The sequence below is a fragment of the Notolabrus celidotus genome, chromosome 18 (genome assembly GCF_009762535.1).
Source record: "Notolabrus celidotus isolate fNotCel1 chromosome 18, fNotCel1.pri, whole genome shotgun sequence".
NCBI lineage: Eukaryota > Metazoa > Chordata > Actinopteri > Labriformes > Labridae > Notolabrus > Notolabrus celidotus.
In genome coordinates this window covers 15,004,761-15,024,841 of record NC_048289.1, presented here as the reverse complement: position 1 = coordinate 15,024,841, position 20,081 = coordinate 15,004,761, and the positions used below count along the sequence as shown (strand labels likewise).

General features: G+C 44.8%; 1 protein-coding gene across 1 annotated transcript; it reads right to left on the bottom strand.

Annotated features, from left to right (window-relative positions):
- Positions 1–200: 200 nt before the first annotated feature.
- LOC117830295 (proline-rich protein 12-like) lies at positions 201–17,714 on the bottom strand. Its single transcript, XM_034708348.1, is given in 25 exon segments — positions 201–1,571; positions 1,902–1,997; positions 3,260–3,394; positions 3,737–3,831; positions 4,272–4,391; positions 5,131–5,295; positions 5,298–5,602; positions 6,452–6,585; positions 6,765–6,881; positions 7,174–7,688; positions 7,934–8,013; positions 8,015–8,616; positions 8,744–8,971; positions 9,332–12,360; positions 12,363–12,702; positions 12,704–12,889; positions 12,891–13,342; positions 13,345–13,471; positions 13,473–13,775; positions 13,777–13,817; positions 13,820–13,913; positions 13,915–14,036; positions 14,286–14,447; positions 14,852–15,009; positions 16,765–17,714. Coding segments are annotated over 25 exon segments (7,824 nt in total). The 5' UTR covers positions 16,848–17,714; the 3' UTR covers positions 201–1,436.
- Between the last annotated feature and the right edge of the window lie 2,367 nt (positions 17,715–20,081).

The following is a 20,081-nucleotide window of genomic DNA, read 5'->3' as shown; positions in this document are numbered from 1 at the left end:
GCATGCTTGTCAGTACAACTATCTTAACACATAACATCTCTGATGCTACAACAATGCAGTGAGTTGAATTCAATTATCAAACACATTTGGTTTGGAGGATGACTTCAATTCTAGATTTACCTCTAAAACAAACACCTCCACAGAAAGGGTCTGAAAGTAAGAATGTTCTCACAAACACACTGTAGGGAAATGAAACAGCATTTGTTCGTTGCAGATTTTATTTGTTTCTCAAATACAGGAGAGTTAATGTACAGAAGGACAAAGAATTTCATCAAGAACTGTACAATATTTACACGCCTTTTTTTTCCTTTTATGGAAAATTAGATTGTTTTCAAAATAAGTCATAGTATCACAACATCAAAATGATAAAAATGAAATGAACTATTTCCTCTTTAAATATTACTTATTTATACTCCTTCTTCCCACATGGGAAATGGATAGTTTACTTCTTTTCTTTGCACCTGCATGACTGATGATTGAACTGAAGCACGACAATGTTAAGTTTCAAATAGATCTGCTCCTCCTCTTCTTTTTTTCTTTTCTTCCTATTTTTATTATTTACACCCACTGTACTACACCCAGTATTTCTGTCTCAGCATGTGTTCTGTTTTGTATAGAGGGGAAGACGGCTTGGATATGTGGGTTACGACGGTATACTGAAGCTGTAGAAAATTAAAGGTATTTCAAATGTTTGGGCAGCAATCCCAGCGCTTGTGAGAGTTAAGTTAAAAACCTCCTCATATAAATAATAAAAATGTGTTTATATATTATCACACAGCGGACTGGAGCTGCCCTTCACATAGCACAGGATGAGAGAGAGAGAGAGAGAGAGAGAGAGAGCGTTTATTATCACATTTCTATCCTGGACAAGTCCATGTTCACGCTGCTCACGGCACACTCTACACGCAGTTTAAAAAGCATTCTCACCCTCTTCCACTCTTTTCAAAAGCCGACAGCTGATGTTAGTCTTCAAAAAATAATTTATGTAAAAACTAAGTGGTAATAGTTTCTCTTTGAACTACCGTCTTTATGACACACGGTTAACAAGATGTATCCTCTGTTGACTTGGCATTTTCGGCTCCTCATCTTTGTCCTTCGCTCCCTTTTCGACAACTTTTTTCTATTCCCTCTTGACCCGCCAGCGACCCCTGATCCAGTAGGGTGGGGTCCCCCCTCCTCACAAAGTACGACGACTCTTTAGTCATTGATCAACAACAAGAAAAAGAACAGAGGCCAGTGTCCGAGGTCACATGAACAGACCCCTTTGTGTTCGTCAAGGGCCTTAAAAATTCATCCTCAGATCTCAGAGATCTGAAGATCAGGTAGGGGGGCTGTACAGAGGGATCCATCTTTTTCCATTTTTGGATTTTCTTTTTCTTTTTTAAATCCTCTTGCTTTAAATTTGTTGTCTCTCTTTTTTTTTTTTCCCATCCGGCTCAGACTTTGGTGCTGAGCGTGAGCAGCTCGATGAAGGAGCCGAAGAGTGTGTCCAGCCAGCTCTGGTTGGCCATGCACTGCTGCACCACTTCCTCCTGGCCCGGATCCTCGGCCGCCTGCTCGATGGTGTTGGTCTGGAAGAGAGGGACGGAAACACAAGATGATTGTGAAGAAGAAGATCCAAAGCAGGTTCTTAGCCAAAAGACAGAGTATACAAGCTGGCTGTATCTGGTAAGAAACCCTGCTTTACTAAACCAAAGCTGCAGAGTGTTTATTCCGGCTCCACATTTTACATATTTTTTAACATTTTGTCACTCTTTAGAAGCCTCTGAATCTTACACTTACTCAATGTAACTCATTGTCAAAGTTTCCTTGACTGGACAGTTATCAAACGCAATAACAGCAGCTCAAAACTGACAAAAAAATTAGTGTCACATTAGGCTTAATTAGAAATGTTGTCTTACCTCCTTTTTGCACTGTAGGAAGGTGTGGTACTTATAGTGATGCAGGGAGTGGTACAGGCTGTAGATCCGATATGAATCAGCTGACAGTTTAAGGTCCTAAAACAAAAAAAAAAAAAAATCTGAATTTGTCTTGCCATTTATTCCCTCTGTATTTATTGATTTAGTACATGTTCACTGGATTATGGTGCTAGAAGCTGCATCCAAAATACATAATGTAAGATTGAATGTTTCCTTCATCATGGAAAACACTATATCAATGCTATGTACCAAGCCTTCAAAAGCTTTTGAAAATCTAAATTAAGTATTCATGGAATATATTAGATTAAGTATGCTTGATGGTGCTGAAGGAAAACAATGATAGAAACAACAAAAGGCTAAACATCAATAAACAACTCCAGTACTGCAAGTTGGACTGAAGTCAGGTGTAGCTGATTACAAGAAACCAGATTAAGTTCCATTGAATTTTTTCACTTCAATCAAAAAAAAAAAAAGAAAAAAAAGAAAAAAACAAAGCGACCGTGGAAATTACTCTTTCACTTCCAAGTAAAAAAGTGAAAGTGAAATTCAGCAGGTGCAAAGACGGGATGCTGGCACTGTTTTAATATCGTTGCCACCCAGTATGTCAGTGATCAGTCCCACCCAGCCTTCAATGTGAAGATTCTTAAGAAATGACTGACTTAGGTGATTCCTTCTGGATATTATAAAACCACGAGATCAACTAACAGGCCAGAATGGTTGATCCACTGAAGTCTCATTGCATCTTTATGGTGAATCAATTAAAGAGTATGATGTAAAAAGTGTATTCCTGAGTAGGTAAGGTCCTGCCAATCAAATCCCCCCTGAGCTTCTCTAAACCATAGACTGTTTAAATAATGGACGTAGTATCTGTGACATCATCCATCTGTTCCTGAGCGCTGTTTTGAAGCCAATTGTCGGCGGGAGCCATAGTGGAAATGCTGAACACAACATAACTTCTGTGGAGCTAGTGTGAGGCGGAGTTTGAGCCTCCTAGCCAACAGTTATGTGTACTCGTCTGTCAGTCAAGTCAGTCATGTCCTCATTTGGGCAATACTCGAAATCTAAATATCTTCTGAACTGTAGCGTTAAAAAAATATTCACCCTCCTACAGTGTGGGCCGATAGAGAAATAAGCTATTCAGACCAAAGCCGTTTTTTGAACCAGGCTGTAAACATGTTTATTTATGTTGCAAAGATCGTCTTTTTTGAATGGGTGTGTATGTGGTTTTCCGGTGTTTCTGCAGCCAGCCTCAAGCGGACGTGCGATGAATTGCAGTTTATAACACTTCCACATGGGCCCACTATTTTTTGACTGGAGGTTGCAGCTTGCTTAAAACGTACCTGTGGTTTAGGCAGGGTCTTTTTCACTCTGTTGAGGGTCTTTCGGTTGTAAGCGTCCCCGCTTAACCGCACCCTCACCACTCCTGAGTCAAGGGGGTCCACAATAATCTGAGGGTATGCATGCAGGACCTCCTGTAAAAAAAGAAAACAATGAGAGAGGCAGAACATTTTGAAAAAAAATCTAAAATAGGCAATATCAGAAATCTGTTATGATGAAAAACTGCTATTTAATTTAATGTCTGTATACAGTCTATCCAATTACTCTACTGAGTCTACTCCCTAGCTCAAGCATTCCGTACATTATATTTGACTCATCTCATAGAGAACCACTGAGTCAATGAGCAGAGGTCTACAATTGTTTCCTGCATCTCAAATACACCTCAAAACAAACAGAAATGTCAAACAGAAACTAGAATCCAGGGTGTTCCTTCAGTCCTGATGCAGAGAGAAAGAAACAGTATATCAGGGACAGATTACCTGCTGGGAGCTCATGCCAACTCTCCTCAACAGCCTCCTCTTCTGTTCGCTGAGGATGCTGTCAATCTTCCTCATCGGCGGGAGGTAAAGCTCATCTGGTGGCCAATCAAGGTAAAGGAACTTCATTAGTCATCACTCATGTGGATGCCAATCATTTTAATACCAAGGGCAGTTTCAAAGCAGCTCATGCTCTCTGCTCATTTATAAGCATTCCAGGTGCTTTCCTTCAACCTGTCACACCTTGTTTATTCAGATTTCAGAAAGCACTCAGAGATTCATCAGAATGTGCATGCTGCAGAATTCTCCCTGCTACTGTTTAGGGCAGTTTGTCAAGCTAGATGGCTTGACATTTGGCAGCTGTTTCTTGTGTCTGTGATGCTGATGTTTATTTTTTTATTTAACCTCCCTAAGAAAACACATAGTGAACATTAGAGCTGCAGTCAGCATGCTAACAGGACAGTCAACATGTCAGCAGTTTTTGAAGTTTTGTATGAAACAGTGAGGATGTAAATAAGGAGACGTGTGTAGATCTCACCATCTGTGTCCTCCAGAGCTTGGATCATGTCAGGGTCCAGTGCTGTGCTGACTAGCATCTCCACGTAGCTCCTGAACATCTCCCTCATGGCACGGTTATTCACTCCGCCTTTCACTGGCACTGAGTGGAAGAACACCAGAGTTTTTTCATTGATCCAAGGTTCTTATACAACCTCCATACTAGCAGTAAAAGGCTTGTTGACATTCAAATTATCTATTTAGAGTTCACAACTATAAAAAAAGATTAACTCAAGGCATAAAAGATGACATAAATAAGTTTTATATTACTTAATGTGAGCAGAACATTATTATTTTATTCTATGTATTTATTTTTGTTCAAAGTTTATTGTATCTATTTGTTATCTATCTAAATCTTATTCATTTTGCATGTATTTATTCATTTATTCATTTTCAAAATATTATTTTATTTATAGTCCCTTTTTTATTTCATTCATTTTCATGTATTCATTGTCTCTTTCGGATTATGGACTTTTTTCTTATGAAATAATTATGCATGAGATCTGCTTCTGAATCTAATGGCTGCCTTGTTGTTTTGTGTTGTGTTGGCTGAGTCTAATAAAAAAGAAAAATAAACCCTCTTTGAAATCCCCTCTTTCCAGTGTTTTCTTTAAACTTGACTCTTCTAGTGTACTCTATTTCTTGTTTATAGCGTATACTGATCATTCTTCTGTGCTCTAAATGAATTACTATTGATTTTCTACTAAGCCAAGTTTATTTATAACCTGTCTTTTTATTTCCTGCCTTGTGAATCACTATGAGTTTTGAAAAGTGATCTTTCAATGAGGTCAGAAAATTGATGTCTAAAACCGCCAACAGAAAGAATCCAAACCGTGTCTTACTTTCATTCTCACTGGCTGCCTCTTCAGATGAGTCAGAGTCCGACGATGAAGGTATTTCCTTTAGCCACTTCTTCCTCTTCTTGGGTGGAGGCTCCGCCTTTACTTTAGTCGGCTTTGACTTAGGCGGGCGCTCAGCCTTCTCCTTCTCCTTCCTCTCCACCGCCTCTTCTCCTCCTTCGCTCTCCCTCGCTCTGCAGCTGCAGAACGTTTCTCCACCTTCTCCTGTTGTGGCTGCACTCTCTTCTCCCTCTCCTTCTCGTGCTCCCTATCTTTCTCCCGGTCCTTAGTTTTGGGAACAGCAGCCGGAGCCTCCTTCTTCTCCCGTTGTTCTTTTGTTGCTGCTGCGGTGGATGTTCTTGTTTTCTCCCTCTGTTCACGCTGGACTGGTGGAGCCACTCTCTCCTCTTTCTCAACTACTTTGGCAGGTGCCTGGCTGGAAGGAGGGGATGCCATTCTTGGGAGGGACTGGCGCTACGACACATGAAGGAATTGTTTCAGGTTATATAATCTGTACACTGGAGAAATTGTATCATAAGAAAAAAGTCCTCAGATTTTATACAGAATAAATTTCCTTCCAAATCTTTACACTCTTCTCCTCTGTTGTTCCCAACTGGTGGAATGAATTACCTAACTCTTTACGATCCGCAGAGTCCCTTTCTACTTTTAAGAGATGTCTGAAGACTCAACTGTTCAGGGAACACTTAACCTTACCCTTCTCCTCTTTTTCCTCAGGGGTAGAATGAATCAGAAGGTCTAAAACCCAGCTCTTATTGAATATTTAGCACTGAATATTGAATGCTGTTGAATGTTGAACGATATTGTTGACTTTAATTATTTGTTGTGATTAACTGTGGCTACATTATCTTTAAAAAAAATAATTATTTAAACCTGGCACTTCTTCTGGCACTAGATGGAAGAACCTGTGGCCAATCAACTTGAAGCACTTTGTCTCACTTACTAAGGTTTTTCCCTCCAGTCTAAATTCTTGCTTGTGTTGTACGTTGCTTTGGACAAAAGCGTCTGCTAAATGAAATTGTAGAATCATAAGGCTCTTCATAATTAAAAAAAACAATGTTTTAAGCTAATTTTAGGGCTTCTTTCCCTTTATTTATTAGACAGCTGTAGAGACGTGGAGGAGGGAGTGGGGGAAGAAATGCAGCAAAGGGTTGTGCTCGGGATTCAAACCAGTGACCTCTGCAACGAGGACTACAGCCTCTGTATATGGGACGCCGCTCATCAACAGAAATGTATGGGTTGGAAAGTGAATCTGCTAATCTCTCACTTACAGCTTAATTCATCCTTTCTTATGTATTTATCTTACCTGAGAGCAGGTGTGGCTCTGCGCCATGGTCTCCGAGAGCAGACTCTGACATAGTCCTTCTTGTTCACATTCTCCAGAAACTTGACGTAGATTCGCTGGTACCGCCTCTTAGCATCTCCAAAGTAGCCAAGATACTGAGAAAGAAACAGAAAGGACTGAATTTTAAAACAGCTAAACTTTAGGTATTGATACTTGTGACTATCAGGTCCAAATGTACTTCAGTTCTTTATTGTTCTGTTTTTTTAAAGTGTCCAGTTCAACATGACAGGATGCAGGTGTGGTTAGAGCACACCAGGCGTGAGGGTGAACTCACATTGCTCGTGGCGCAGAACTGTCTCTGTCCATCTTTGATCTCTGGGCTGAACTTCTGCAGGAGGGCTTTCTGCACCCTCCAGATGGGCGGAGGCTCACGGCCCGTCTGCAGGGCCAGCTGTGCACAAACACACAGAAGAGATTAAAATGTCTGTACATTTGCAGGCACTGAAAGATTCAACCTCCAGCTCAGTTTGTCTAATGGAAAGTAGCCATTAATGATTTTGTCCTTGGCTTTAAAAAACTTAGATTGCTCTATTTTTAGATGGTTGCAACACCTACCCATCATCACATGACGTGGAATGTTAAATTAAACAGGAAGCAAGAAACTTGTTTCAAATGTTGGCCTTGTAAAGTACTGTGGGATTCTTCAGGTGCAAATTGTACACACAAAACACTATCACAAATACCTTGAGAGTTCGAATGTCCTCCACCCGCACCACAAACTCATCCCTCTCTCTGAAGATGCCCTCCCCTCCGCTCTCGCTCTCGTCTTCCTCACTCTCCCCAACAATAGCGGCGTCTTCCTGCTTCTGGGCGAGGTGCAGGGAGGTGATCTTGGGAGGCGGGGGCTCTTCCGGAGAGGCTGGCGACTCCGGAGACGGCGTCGGGGACTCCTTCTGAACCGAAGATGGGGGCGGAGGAGAGGTTGGAGCAGGAGCAGAGGGAGGATGTGGATGGGGGGGAGAAGCAGGGGCAGGCTGAGGGAGAGTAGTGGGTTGGGGAGGTGGAGGGGAGGGAGGTGTCGGAGCAACAGGGCTCGGAGGCTGGGAGATTTCTTGTTGTTCTTCTGGTGGAGGCGGGGGTGAGGGGAGGGAGAGGGGAGGGAGGGGAGAGTGGGAAGGAGACGAGGATGAGGAAGGTGATGGAGGGGCGGAGGGAGGTTCAGGAGTTTCTGGTGCTGGGGGAATCTCTGGAAGGGAAGCTGGAAGGAGAGGGAAGAAGATCAGAGTTATTTTGAGATTGGTTTACTGCGATGTAAAATACCCAAAATAATTTAATGAAATTAATCTATTAACATAATCTCTAACATTTATTGGGCTGAAAATGTCCAGTAAAAGCTCTACCAAAGGGGAAAAATATAAATATCCTTAAGAAGAGTGGCAGAAAAAAATCAATATGCAAGAAAATGGGACATGAGTTGAATAAGAATTTAGCTAGCAGTCTTACCATCAATATCATGGGCACCCAGTGTTTCCAGCTGTGGCTCTCTCTCCTCAGGCATATCACTCTCTCCATCCCCTGCTATGCTCCTCCTCATTCTCCTCCTCTTTATTGCCCTCCATGTCCCCATCTTCCGGCTGGAGCACATCAGGCTCGTTGGATAGGGGCAGGGCGTGTGGCGTGTGCAATGTAGGCTGCGGGCTAAGGGTAGGAGGCATTGTAGGAGTAAGTGGGGACTGGTTGGGCTGATTTTGGGGAGGTTGAGGAGGAGGAAGTGTGGGCTGGATGTTAGAGGGGAGCTGAGGAGTGTCGTAAAGAGCAGAAATGGCGGAGGAGATGCTCTTCTGGAGGTCCTGGTTCTTCCCGACTGAGTCCTCCTCGTCAGAGGAGAACGAGGGCAGCGTCTCCAGGTTCCTCTTAAGCTCGTCTTCCAGGCGTTTGGGGCTGGGGCAGTTACCCAGAGCCAGACCCCCGTTTCCTTCGCTTTCGCCAAATGGAGGTGGAGGTGGTGGAGGAGCGGGTGCAGGAGAAAGAGGGCGAAGACCACCTGATTTACAAGGTGATGTTTCACCGTTGTCATGTTCCATTCCAGGCGAGATGTCCAAACCTGGAGGTCTCTTCCCTGTCTTGAGGAAGTCCAGGAATGACGCAACAAAGCCAGCCTTTGATTCAGAATCCTTCTCATCACCCTGGAAGGTACAAAAGAGGAAGAGACTTCAACTCTGCTCAGTTACAACCACTACAGCATTCAGCTTGATTGGATTTTTTTTTTGCTCTATGCTAAATATAGCAGAGAAATAATCCTGGATCTCTTACCCTTTCCTCTAGTCCCTCTTCATCCACACCCTCACTCATCATGTGGCTCTTATGCTTGTTCTTGTCCTGGTTTCTGGAGCCTTCAGTGCTGCATGGGGGTCCAGGACTTAAACCAAGTGAGGGAGCAGAGCCCACTGAACCGTCTGACAAAGCAGGGTCTGTGCCAGACAAAGAGTCCGTCCTCAGCAGTGCATCGGAGGAGGACAGGGTACCGATCGGTAACTTGATCTGAATAAGAATGAAGAAAAAAGTTAGATTTAAGGACCTGAATGTAGAGAAACTCTGCATCACTAACTTAGGGAGACCAGGAGAGGAAACTGATTTTAAATTATTGGCAATTTCTAAATAGAGCAATTAAACAAACTAACTCAAATTAAGACAATCACACAATAACACATATGTCTGATTAGCTGAAGAATGTAAAATATCATTTTTTTAAGACAAGAGGAAATATGTTAACCATGTTGAATGTTACACCAAAGTCTTTCCAAATCACAACATTAGCTTCAATAACTAGTGCTTGAGCTTATATTTTCCAACAACAGACCGGTGCCACGGTCAAGCCTTTCTAGTTTGAAAGCGACTGACCTTCAGAGGTGGTATCGGCTCGTGCAGTTGCTGCTGGGGCTGGTGATGAAGCTGCTGCTGCTGCTGCTGCTGCTGCTGGAGTTGGTGGTGGTGCATCTGCTCCTGCTCTTTCCCGCTCATTTCCATGTACATATCCTCTCTCCTTCCTCCTCCTCTTCCTCGGCTTCCGCGGCCCCTTCCCCTGCCACGTCCCTCCACATTGAACCCTCCTCCTACTGCCGTTCCGCCCATCTCTCCCATCATGCCTCTGGGTGTGAAGGGCTCTGGCATTGGGCGGATGCGTGGCCTACCTCTTGGCCTTGGGGGACCATCTCTCTTGGGCCTAGTGGGCTTTCGACCCCTCTTCTTGGGTGCTTCCTGAGGCATAAGAGAGTGTGAACCCATAGAGGAGTATCCAGAGGAGTGGTAGAAGTCAATGTCACCCATTAAAGGACTGAGTGACCCTGTTCCTGCTCCACCCTTTCTGCAGCTGGAAACCAAGTCCGGCAACAGGTCTGGGAGTCTCCGGCTATTCAAACGGATGTCTGCTGGCTGGTCAGCTTTATCCTCATCGTCTTCAAACTCATATTCTTGAGCATAACTTTTTTTAGGCAGTGTGTTGGGGTCCCGGCGCTCCTTCAAAAGGTGGAAAGAGCTAGACTTGAGGAGCTTTTTGGGACGAGATGAGCAGAAAATGGGAGACTGGAGGCCTCCAGAACCTGCTCCTGCGCTAGGTCCTCCAGGCCCAGAGGAAAGCTTGGCTCCAGGGTTGTTGGGACCAGCGGCATTGGGGCCCATTCCCATGGCTGGGCCCTGGGACTGTATCAATCCCAGTTGCTCAGTGTTTACGGTGGAAGGGAGCTCATGGGTTTTAAGGGAGTCCAGATCCAGAGTCATGGTGTTGTTGCTGGGTTCTTCCAAACCATGACAGTATGGTTCATACCCCTGATCTCCACCATGGTGACCCATCATATCGTAGCTGGCCCCGCTACTTCCCCCTGCTCCACCTGCATTCTGTCCAGCTTTCATTGAATCCATTCCCTCTTGCCCAGTGTGGCTTTCATTCATCTCCTCCTGCCCTGGTCCTGCACCTCCTGCACAGCTTGACTTGTAATCCTCAGCACAAAACATGTCCTCCATTCCTGGGAAAAAAGAGCGATCCTCATCCTGCAGGAGGGAGTCTGGGAAGCAGATGGAAGTAAGGGGCACAAAGCGATTACTTTGCTGACTCTGGTCCGCCTTCTCAACTGGGCTGACAGTGTCAAACTGGTGCTGCTCTGAGCGCTGCTGGTCCATCTGGCTCTGTTGGGGGGTGAGCTGGCTGGGGAGGGGCTGCTGTGGGTCAGGCTGAGGCTGAGAGTGGGCTGATTGGGCAGATTGTGGGGGTATGTGGTGAGGGTGGGGTTGTGTGTGAGGGTGGTGGGAGTGGCTTTGTTGGTGTTGAGAGTTAGGATGCTGTTGCTGCTGCGAGTGGTGCTGAGAAAGATGGTGCATGTGAGATGGAGTGGATAAGCCGATGTCTGGCTCAGAGAGGAAGGAGTGGAGTTCAGAGGCAGAGTGCTGCGAGTGGTGGTGAGACGGGTGCTGCCTCTGCTGCTGCTGCTGCTCCTGCTGCCGATGCCGTTCCCCACTACCACCGCTCCTCCCCCCACTGCCTGCACCACCGCGTCGATCTTCTGAAACAGATACGTCAGTACTGGATGTCTGAGAAAGGGAGCGCTCCAGCATATCCAAAGAAGACACCACTGAGCTTTGTTTGACCTGGCTCTGCTCATGCTGATGTGGAGGTGGGCCATGGTTGTAGTGGGCTGCTGCGACCTCCAAGGCCTGGGATTGGAGTTGGAGCTGGAGTTGGGTTGTTTGGGACTGTGACGGAGCCTGATGTTTACTCGAGCCAAGTGTCCCACCAGCACTCTCCATCACAGCTTGTTGGCTAATGGAGTGCTGTTGCTGGGGATGCGAGTCCATTTTATGGTGCTGTTGGTGTTGAGAATGAGAATCGATCTTGTGATGCTGCTGATGCTGATGAGAATCCATCTTCTGGTGCTGCTGAAGTGGTTGGTGGGAGTCCATTTTGAGATGGGGTTGGTGTTGCCGATGGGAGTCCATCTTGTGGTGCTGTTGTTGATGCTGTTGATGGGGATCCAGCTTGTTCCGGGTGGTGTGGGACAACACCGATTGGAGCAGGTGCGGGGGCTGACGCGATTGATCAGTGGGTGAGTCCATGAGGGAGGCAGCAGCTTGAGACTGAGAATGTTGTTGCTGTACTTCTGGGGTTTTCCTTGGATAAGGAATTTCAGCGCGTTCCTGTTGCTTCTTCTGGAGCTCCATTTGGCTGACGGACGGTAACTGTGAGTGTGAGGACACGAGCTGACTGTGTGACGAGTGCTGGGCAGCAAGAGAGTGTTGGCTGTACGGGTCACCCCGCCCATAATGGACTACCGATCCTAGGTTGTCATGGTGATGGAGGTGAGGGTGCACTTGCTCGGCACTGCCTCTCCCTCCACTGCTCCTGCTGCTTCCAACAGACCGCTCATTCCTTTGCTGCTGCTGTTGCTGCTGCTGCTGTTGTTGGTGATGGTGTTGATGTTGTTGCTGTTTCTTTAGCGACATCTCCAGCTGGTTCTCGAGCCCTGAAATCGACCCTCCAGACCCTGCATTGCCAACTCCAGCAGACGACGTGGCACTGTGGGTACGTATGACACTCTGGGGGTATCTCTCCTCGGAGGTCTTACCCATGTCATAGGCCAGCCCTTTACTTGAATCAGTGGTAGGAGGCACTGACTGGGGCTGAGGCTGGGATTGTTGAGATGCCTGTTGGGGTTGTTGTTGCTGAGGATGGTGATGAGCAGCTTGGGGTCCAGGACTTGCTTGGGCCTGCAGCAGATGCTGAATCAAGAATTCATCGTCATCATCTACTTCCTCTTGTGATCTCTGGGAACCCACTCCGAGCATGGAAGTGTCTGCCTTTGATTTGGAGGAAGAGGAGTGATACGGCTGAGTTTGGGAGCTGGGGTTCCGGGTATCTGGGTAACCTTGCGGGGAGGCAACGTTGGGGACAGGACTGATGAGATGTATTTATTAGAGCCTGCACCGCCTGGAGATTGTGTGGGACAGGTGGGCACTGGGGAGTGCAACCCTGGACGGATGATGCCTGAGTTGCCAGATGGAGAGGGGCTAGAGTCAGGGATATGATAAGACCCTCCACCACTACCACCTCCACCTCTCTCATTGGTCATGCTATTTCCTGTTCCTCCTGAGCCAGAGTTTCCACTTCCTGTGCCGCCACTGCTTCCACCCCCTGATGCTCCACTTCCTGATGAACCACTTGACCTTAAAAGGGCAGGGGAGTGGCCAGGGGCTCCATAGCCAAGTGATGGGCTTCCTGCTCCCTCCCAGAGAAGATGGAAGTGATCCATAAGCAGAGTCAGAACCATAGATATCAGTGGAGTAAGACTGACTCCTGCCTAGACTTCCATAGCCTTTCCCTCCAGTACCAGAGCTCAGATCCTGGGCTTGTGGTGAGCTGAAGCCTCCGTAGGACTGAGCCAGATGGGAGGTGGGCTGGTTGGGGGAATAATGACTGTGTCTGTTGCTGGGGAGGGGTTTGACCAGTAAGAGCAGAAGTGGGAGTCTTTACAGGAGGCACAGGAGAACCGTAGCCTGAGAGGACAGGATTTGGGGAGCGCTGGGGAGCTGAGGAGGAGGTCGCAGGGGGCTGCTGCTGCTGAGGGGCTGGAGGAGGTGCAGGCTGAGTAGGGGGCTGCTGTCTGGAGGGGGCTGAGCTGGAGCTGGAAGTTGGAATTGAGTTGGAGGGATGAGCCCCAGAAGCGGCGGATGAGGAGGAGGAGGAGGAAGAGGTAGAGGAAGCAGAAGGGGGGGTGTGAGGAGTTCTTGAGGATGAAGCTGAGCTGGCAGAAGAATAGCCACTGCTGGAGCTGCTTTTGGTACCTTTCCCAGCTGAGGAAGAAGAGGAGGAGGAGGAGGAGGAAGAATAGGGAGGCTGGATGATTGGCCGATAATGTTCAGTCGAGATGAGGGTGTGTGGTCAGATGAGGGGCTCTGGTCCCCCAGTGGGCTGCAAGAAAGACCAGCGTGCCTGTGGTGGGTGGCAATCTGTGGTACCCCGGCTCCTCCACAGCTGAGGTAGTGCTGAAGGGAGGTGGGCAGCAGAGGACGAGAGCTGAGATTGAGCAGGCGTGGGCCGCTGGTAGTGCTTGATGACGCTGTCCTGCCGAGGTACCGCCCTTTCCTGAGCCGAATTGGACTGGGACTGGGACTGTGGTTGGGTCTGTGCTGAAGAAAAAACTGATGCATTGTACAGCTGTGATGACTGGTCCTGGAGCTGCGACGATAGCAGGTTGAACTGGTGCGACTGCAGGTGCCTGGCAGAGGAGGCCTGGGCTGATGTGGCACTCGTTGGATCCTGGCTACCCCTATAGGCAGCTGCGGCAGCACCCTGCGAGGGACAGGAGTCTATCAAAACCAAGGCTCGACTGGGAGGGGCCTTAATGTGAAGTAAAGGATCATGTGGGGAGAGTAGGCCATTGGATGTTGGGCTAAATGTGGGGGTGTCCTGGAGGGTAAGGGAGGTGGCAGGGAAAAGAGCGGCTGGAGAAGGATGCCGGATGCTGATAGGCTGAGAGAGCTGAGGATGAGGGGAAGGAGCCAGAGCCAGGAAGGGCCCCGGAGATGAATAGCTCAGGTGGAGCAGGCGTGTGCATCGCTGTGAGGAAAAGGAAAACAAATTGCAAAGTTACTCAACATTCAAAAACGATTTTACTAACCATATAACTAAAAATAAAAGATTGAACATACATTTTATTTTGTTTTAATGCTGAAATGTGTAATGCCTGAACAGCAACTCTGTCAAAATTATAATCCAGCCAAACATTGGCAGGGTCTTTAAATGTCATATTGACTGTGGGGCCTGTTTGAATGTCAACATATGAGGGAAGATCTAACACAGCCCCACCTGTCTGCCAGGATGGTGTGCGGAACTGGGAGAGCAGGGAGGAAGCAGAGGGCGGAGGCTGGGGACCCCGGGACTCTAGGGCTGAGATCAGATTCATAACGGAGGCATCTGGGGCAGAGGGGCTGGCATGGTGCAGGCCAGTGTCAAAGAGCCCCGACAAACCTACGAACAGGGAAAAGACAGAAACACAAGTATTGATTAACTGACAAAGAATGAAAATAGTTACTGTTTGATGCAGATTTGGAAATGAAATTTCATTCAGAATCAAAAACTTTCAACTGAAAAAACATTTAAATCCCAACACTCTCTTCTGTCATCAATGAGGAAGTGTCAGTAGTTCTAAGTTTAACTAGAGCCTACCCAAACCTGTTTGAAAACAACCTTAGTTAAAGCTAGGTGACAAATAATGGTGTATTCTGCGATAATATCTAAGGCTCCATCTCAATTCAGCTACAATGTGCAACTTTTCATTGACAAAAATCTACCAGGGCCTGCAAGGAAAGACACAATAATTCATTTAAGGGCCCCTTTTGGCGATGACACGTAAGGTATGACATTTATCTCACCCAAACCTCGTCCAGCTGCTCCCCAAGCCCCGCCTTGGCCAGAGCTCCCTGGGTGGTGATTGGTGGCATAGCCCTGCAGAGGGTGTGGGGTGGCGTAGGCTTGTCTGTGAAGGAGCTCAGACTCCGGGTGGGATGATCTGGAACTGCCGTATACAAGACTACAGAGGAAAAAGGGGAGAAGGGAACTGTGAAGTGTCATTAATTTCAGAGTCCATTAGCATATACTTAATCTGTGACCCTTGGGAATAAAAAATCTGTCTCGGCTTGAGTTACTTGAAATACACCCCCCTGCCCCCACCCCCAAAGAAAACTTTATTTTAATTAAAAATACACAGGTGTGCTAATTTGTTTGCAAAACTTCCTCATGTCAAAATCAAAATCCCTAGTGAGTCTGGTTTTATCTGAAACTGATAAGAAGGAAGATGAGTCAGAGCAAGTGTCAGTGACAGATTTACTGTACTGTCACCACACTAAATTGATGTTGATTACAATGAATGCAAATCTGTCAAAGCAGGAAAAGTGTCAAGCAAAATTGTGGAATACCAATTAGAGTCCAACCTTTACTAGTAAATATTTTCTAACTAAATTTGCTCATAATCCATCTCGTAGTATTTTTCAGCGGTAGAACTTTACAATACCAAAGACAGATGAAATGCGTGGCTGGCCAGATAACATGGGAGCACTTCTCCATAGCTGCTGCTGCTGCTAGTACCGCTTAGCAGCAATGCACGCCAGCTATGGGAGAAATGCAGAGACTAGGCCTGAACTCCGAGCCCAGTTGTTTCTAGAAGTGTGTCCACACCACGTGAAACCAATGTACATATTAATACTAAATGAAAAACAGACAAGTTTTCCAAGTTATACCAAAGAAAAACGAGTCAAATAGTCTGCTAACAGTGATTATACTGATGTAGCTAACAGCTGGATGGTGCAAGTCGACGCAAATGCATGCTAAGGCTGCGTGCAACCACCAGCATCTAATATCAGGGTTGTTTAGCTAAATATGACTTCCCAAATGAACATTATGTCTTTCAAGGGTCCATTCTGGTTGGTCTAGGTGGTAATAAATGAAACATTTGCGGCTAATTGTAGGCATTGATGCTTTAGTGCACAGGCCGTGACTCACTTCCATGCAACACAGCGCTAGCTTGCATGCTAAGCTGAAGCTAATACACAGGGCTTTCTTGTTCTTGTTAGGTCCTTCAATTTCATCATGCTGTGATTTCACCTGAGCATACATTTATACTCTCAGGCAAATTGTGTATTGCAATATTGAGTGGTAATAATTACATTTCATTATGCAAATTATCCTCAAAATCACTCTTCAACTAATCTAGATCACGCTTTGGCGAAATACACAAGAAACTTCTATTGGAAGAGGATGGCATGATGAAGATTTTTTTTTCTTTTTTTCCTTTAAACTAAATGTGTCATTATATGCATCATCCAGGTTAGTGTTTGTCAGTCCTTCTTGTTGATGTCTGTCAGGGGGGCTGCTGTGAGGGGTTTGCTGCGTCTGCACTCTTTGCAGCTCCTTTCAATTCAGTGGATTTATCTATCGGGGTCTGTGTCCAGGCCTGCACTCAGGGAACAATAATTCCTATGGATGCTCCAGACATACCCCCACCTCCAACCCGCCATGTCCACCTAAACCCCACGTCTGTCAATCACACAATTCATATCCCCAACCTTTCCTTTCTCCACCCCGCCCACCCCCACGACACGCACACACACTGCTCCATTCCTGTTTATAATATTATTACTATGCAACTGTTTGGATGACAATGCACTACACATAATGGCAAGGCATGGCACTATAAATGAACCCACTGGCGACAATTTGTTTACATGGGCCACATCGTGTCCTGCAAAGTGCCAGTGATGCATGCACATTGTCTGAATCCAATGCATACCTTGCTTTTGCCGATCTCTCGTAACTCCATCCTGCTCCTGCGCCCAAATCACCAAACCCTGTTCCCGGGTAATTCCTATCCATTTAGGTGCAGTACAATGTGTGCGATGAGGACGAAAGCAACGGGCAGATTATGGGTAAAAAAAAAACCCAGTCTTTCCAGTTCTCGGTTTCAGGCTATTTTCCCCGGTTTCATAAGCAAGTCCTCAGGAGTGGAAAACAGCATATTGAAAGAGAAATGGAGGGGAGGAGGAGAAAGCTGGATGAAAAAAGAGGGGGGTCTACGGGGTTATAATCCAACCACCTCCAAAAAAAGCCAGTCTTTCTCCTTTTCCTGTTCCTTTCACGTTTATCATTCCCCCGAATGCCGATTTAGTCCACAATCAGTCCCGGTCATGATGAAGATGCCTCGGATTTGGCCGCTGATGGACGAATTGCTGATAACATTTGATTTGAATGCGTCCTTTTCACCGTCTCTCCTCCCCTTTCTTCGGGCTAGTCTTTGCTATACGCTGCTAGCAACAGAAAAGATTGCAAACGACGGGCCACGTTGGTAACAACCATTCTCCTTGGACGAGCAAAGAAATCCCCAATTCCGAAATCTGTTTTTTCTTCCTCCCTTTGCATGCAAATCGTTCCCACCCCCCTCCGGAGCAGAGCTGTGGGCTAGCAGCAGATGCTAGCTGTCAGTAACGTCGCATCAAAAATAAAACAGTGATGCTTTTATTTCCCTATATGCTCCGAATTTATCCTCTTTCTTTAGCTATTCAAGTTAAAGCGACGACGGGTTTGCCTGCATACGAAATTGCTGTGAGAGAAGGTAAAAAAAGGATAACAACCGATGTAGGAAGTGTAAAGAAAGCAGGCCGCGTTTTAATATTTTTTCTCATTTTCCTCCGGAGACGCCATTTTTGAAGGCGGCTGGCCGCTGTCCGTCCTCCCTCTCCCCCTCTCTGTCTCACCACCGAGACTCACTTAGTGTTTGCGGTGACCTCCATTCACCGGCCCTGCAAGCTTTCCCAGATTTTTTCCCCTCATTGATAGGCTTCTTATTAATTTAAGCTACATTTTACACGAACAAAAAAAGAAGTCAGCTGTTTGTACTGAGCGCTGTGATTGGCTGAGATGCATTCGAGTGCAAAATTATTTCCAGTAATGACCAGATACATACAGGCCACTGTAAGCGCTTTGCAAATGCATATCAGTGTGCAAGGCAGTGTGAAAGGCAGTGCCATTTCCTGCCTCAGACATACTAGAGGTTTGCCTTTACAGGTCATACCAATATGGAGAATTTTCTCCCTTTAAATATGCAAATTTATTAAATATACCAACAGCTGTTGGACACTTTTTTGGTACAGTTATAGTATTTCGAGAACATGTCTTAGGGATTCTGTATGCACTTAGTCTGTGTACCAGCAGATGGCACACTGGATTTTATGCTCTTTATAAAAGAGGAGGAATCAGGGAGATGCTCTTCTCTTCGTCTTATTCACATCTTTGGTTTGACACTGGACCTGACCTCAATTTTAAGACATACTGTAATTTGGTTTACCACCGTATTAACCATTCACGATCTGAAATTAAAAACATAATCAAAGACAATGTATTAATGTACTGTGTATACCGTTTTTGCAACCGGGGAACTTGAATCTCAGCTATTTATTTTGCTGAATTTGCTGAAATTACGTGATTCCTCCTTTTATTTATAGGCAACCATGATGCACCCTTTAGATGAACAATTTGTCCAGTAATTCATCATTGTGTGTGAATGATCGTCTGTTGCCCTCTAGTGGTGAAGATACATTCTGTGAGAATTCTTCAGCAATGACCATAACATTTTATCTTTAGAACCTTAAGGTCTCATCAAGACTAATGCACAAGTTGACAAAGAATTCAATATTTAATTTGCTTGTACTTAATATTCCGTACTCAAATGTAGACATTTGATATCTATCCTACAGAAGCCCTAAAATGACACGATTAGATACATTTTATTTTCTCAGTTTTCTCGAGGTCACGACAAAATTGAATCGTTAATTCGAGAAAACAAAGCTTGAGATCTCAACTTATTTCTCTCGTGATAATGGGATAATTTATCTGATTTTATCCAGAGAATAAAGCTATTCTTTTGTGTTTTTGATCTTCAACCTGTAAGTTAAATGTCTCATAACAAAATGTCTTTTTTTTTTTAGAACTTTTTATTTATATTTTTTTACAATTGACGCACAACAAGCTAACATACAGGAGATGTATTCCTTTTACACTTAATCATTACATATCATTAATGAGACAATTTCCTATAACTAAAATCGTTGTCACTACATTCATATCTTATTTCACAATATACATTCATTGGTTATAATGTACACAATTGCACAAGTGTATTTAGGGTAAAACTGAACTGAAATCAATAAATCAAATTAAATAAATAAATAAAATTCAAGAGATGACTCGAGCTCAGGCATCGCCTGTATCACTGGTAACCATGTACTCAGAAATCTGTTTGTCTTCAGCTGTAACCTTTCTTCTCCATTATAAGGACAGCTTTAACTCTGCCTCTCCATTGCAAAATGCTGGGAGGAAGCGGATTCAACCAGGACGTTGTAATTGTTTTTTTGGCTTTTAAAAGCAGAATTCTTAGTAAGGACATTAAGTCTCTATCATTAATAACAAAATGTCTTTTAATTCTTTACTGGGGCAAAATTTTCCAAACAATGTTTGTAAAAAAATTAAAGGAAACTGGTAACAGGCCTTTCCTACTTCCGGATGTCACTTGGTTACCATATGTATAAATGTGCTCCTTTTATGTTTACTACGGATGCCCTAAAATAACATGATTAAATACATTTTATTTTCTGTTTGCTCATCTTATTCTTCTCGTTATCTAGAGAAAACAAAGTTTGTAATCTTGAGATAATGAGAAAAATAAGTTGTGATCTCGAAAAAATAAAATGTATTTAATCATGTCCTTTTAGGGCTTCCGTACTATCCAACTCTTAAGTTCACTTAAAATAACCTAATTGTTTAAAAATGCAATAAATCATTTAATTGCTGCCTTAATTAAAAGTTTTGAAAAATAATTGTTCTTTAAATATTAATCAGGTTGCAAAACTAGGAAATTGTCATTAGATGGGATTAGAGTGAATGAAAAGTATAGTAATATAGTTTAAAACATTTACTAATGTTTTTTTCTGCAATTTTCACAGAATTTAGGGCAAAATCAGAACAAACATTATATGTCTGATTTGCTCTCATGACTTTCTTTAAATTAGCATTATTTAAGCCTCAAGTGAACACAACACTTTATATTTAAGCTTT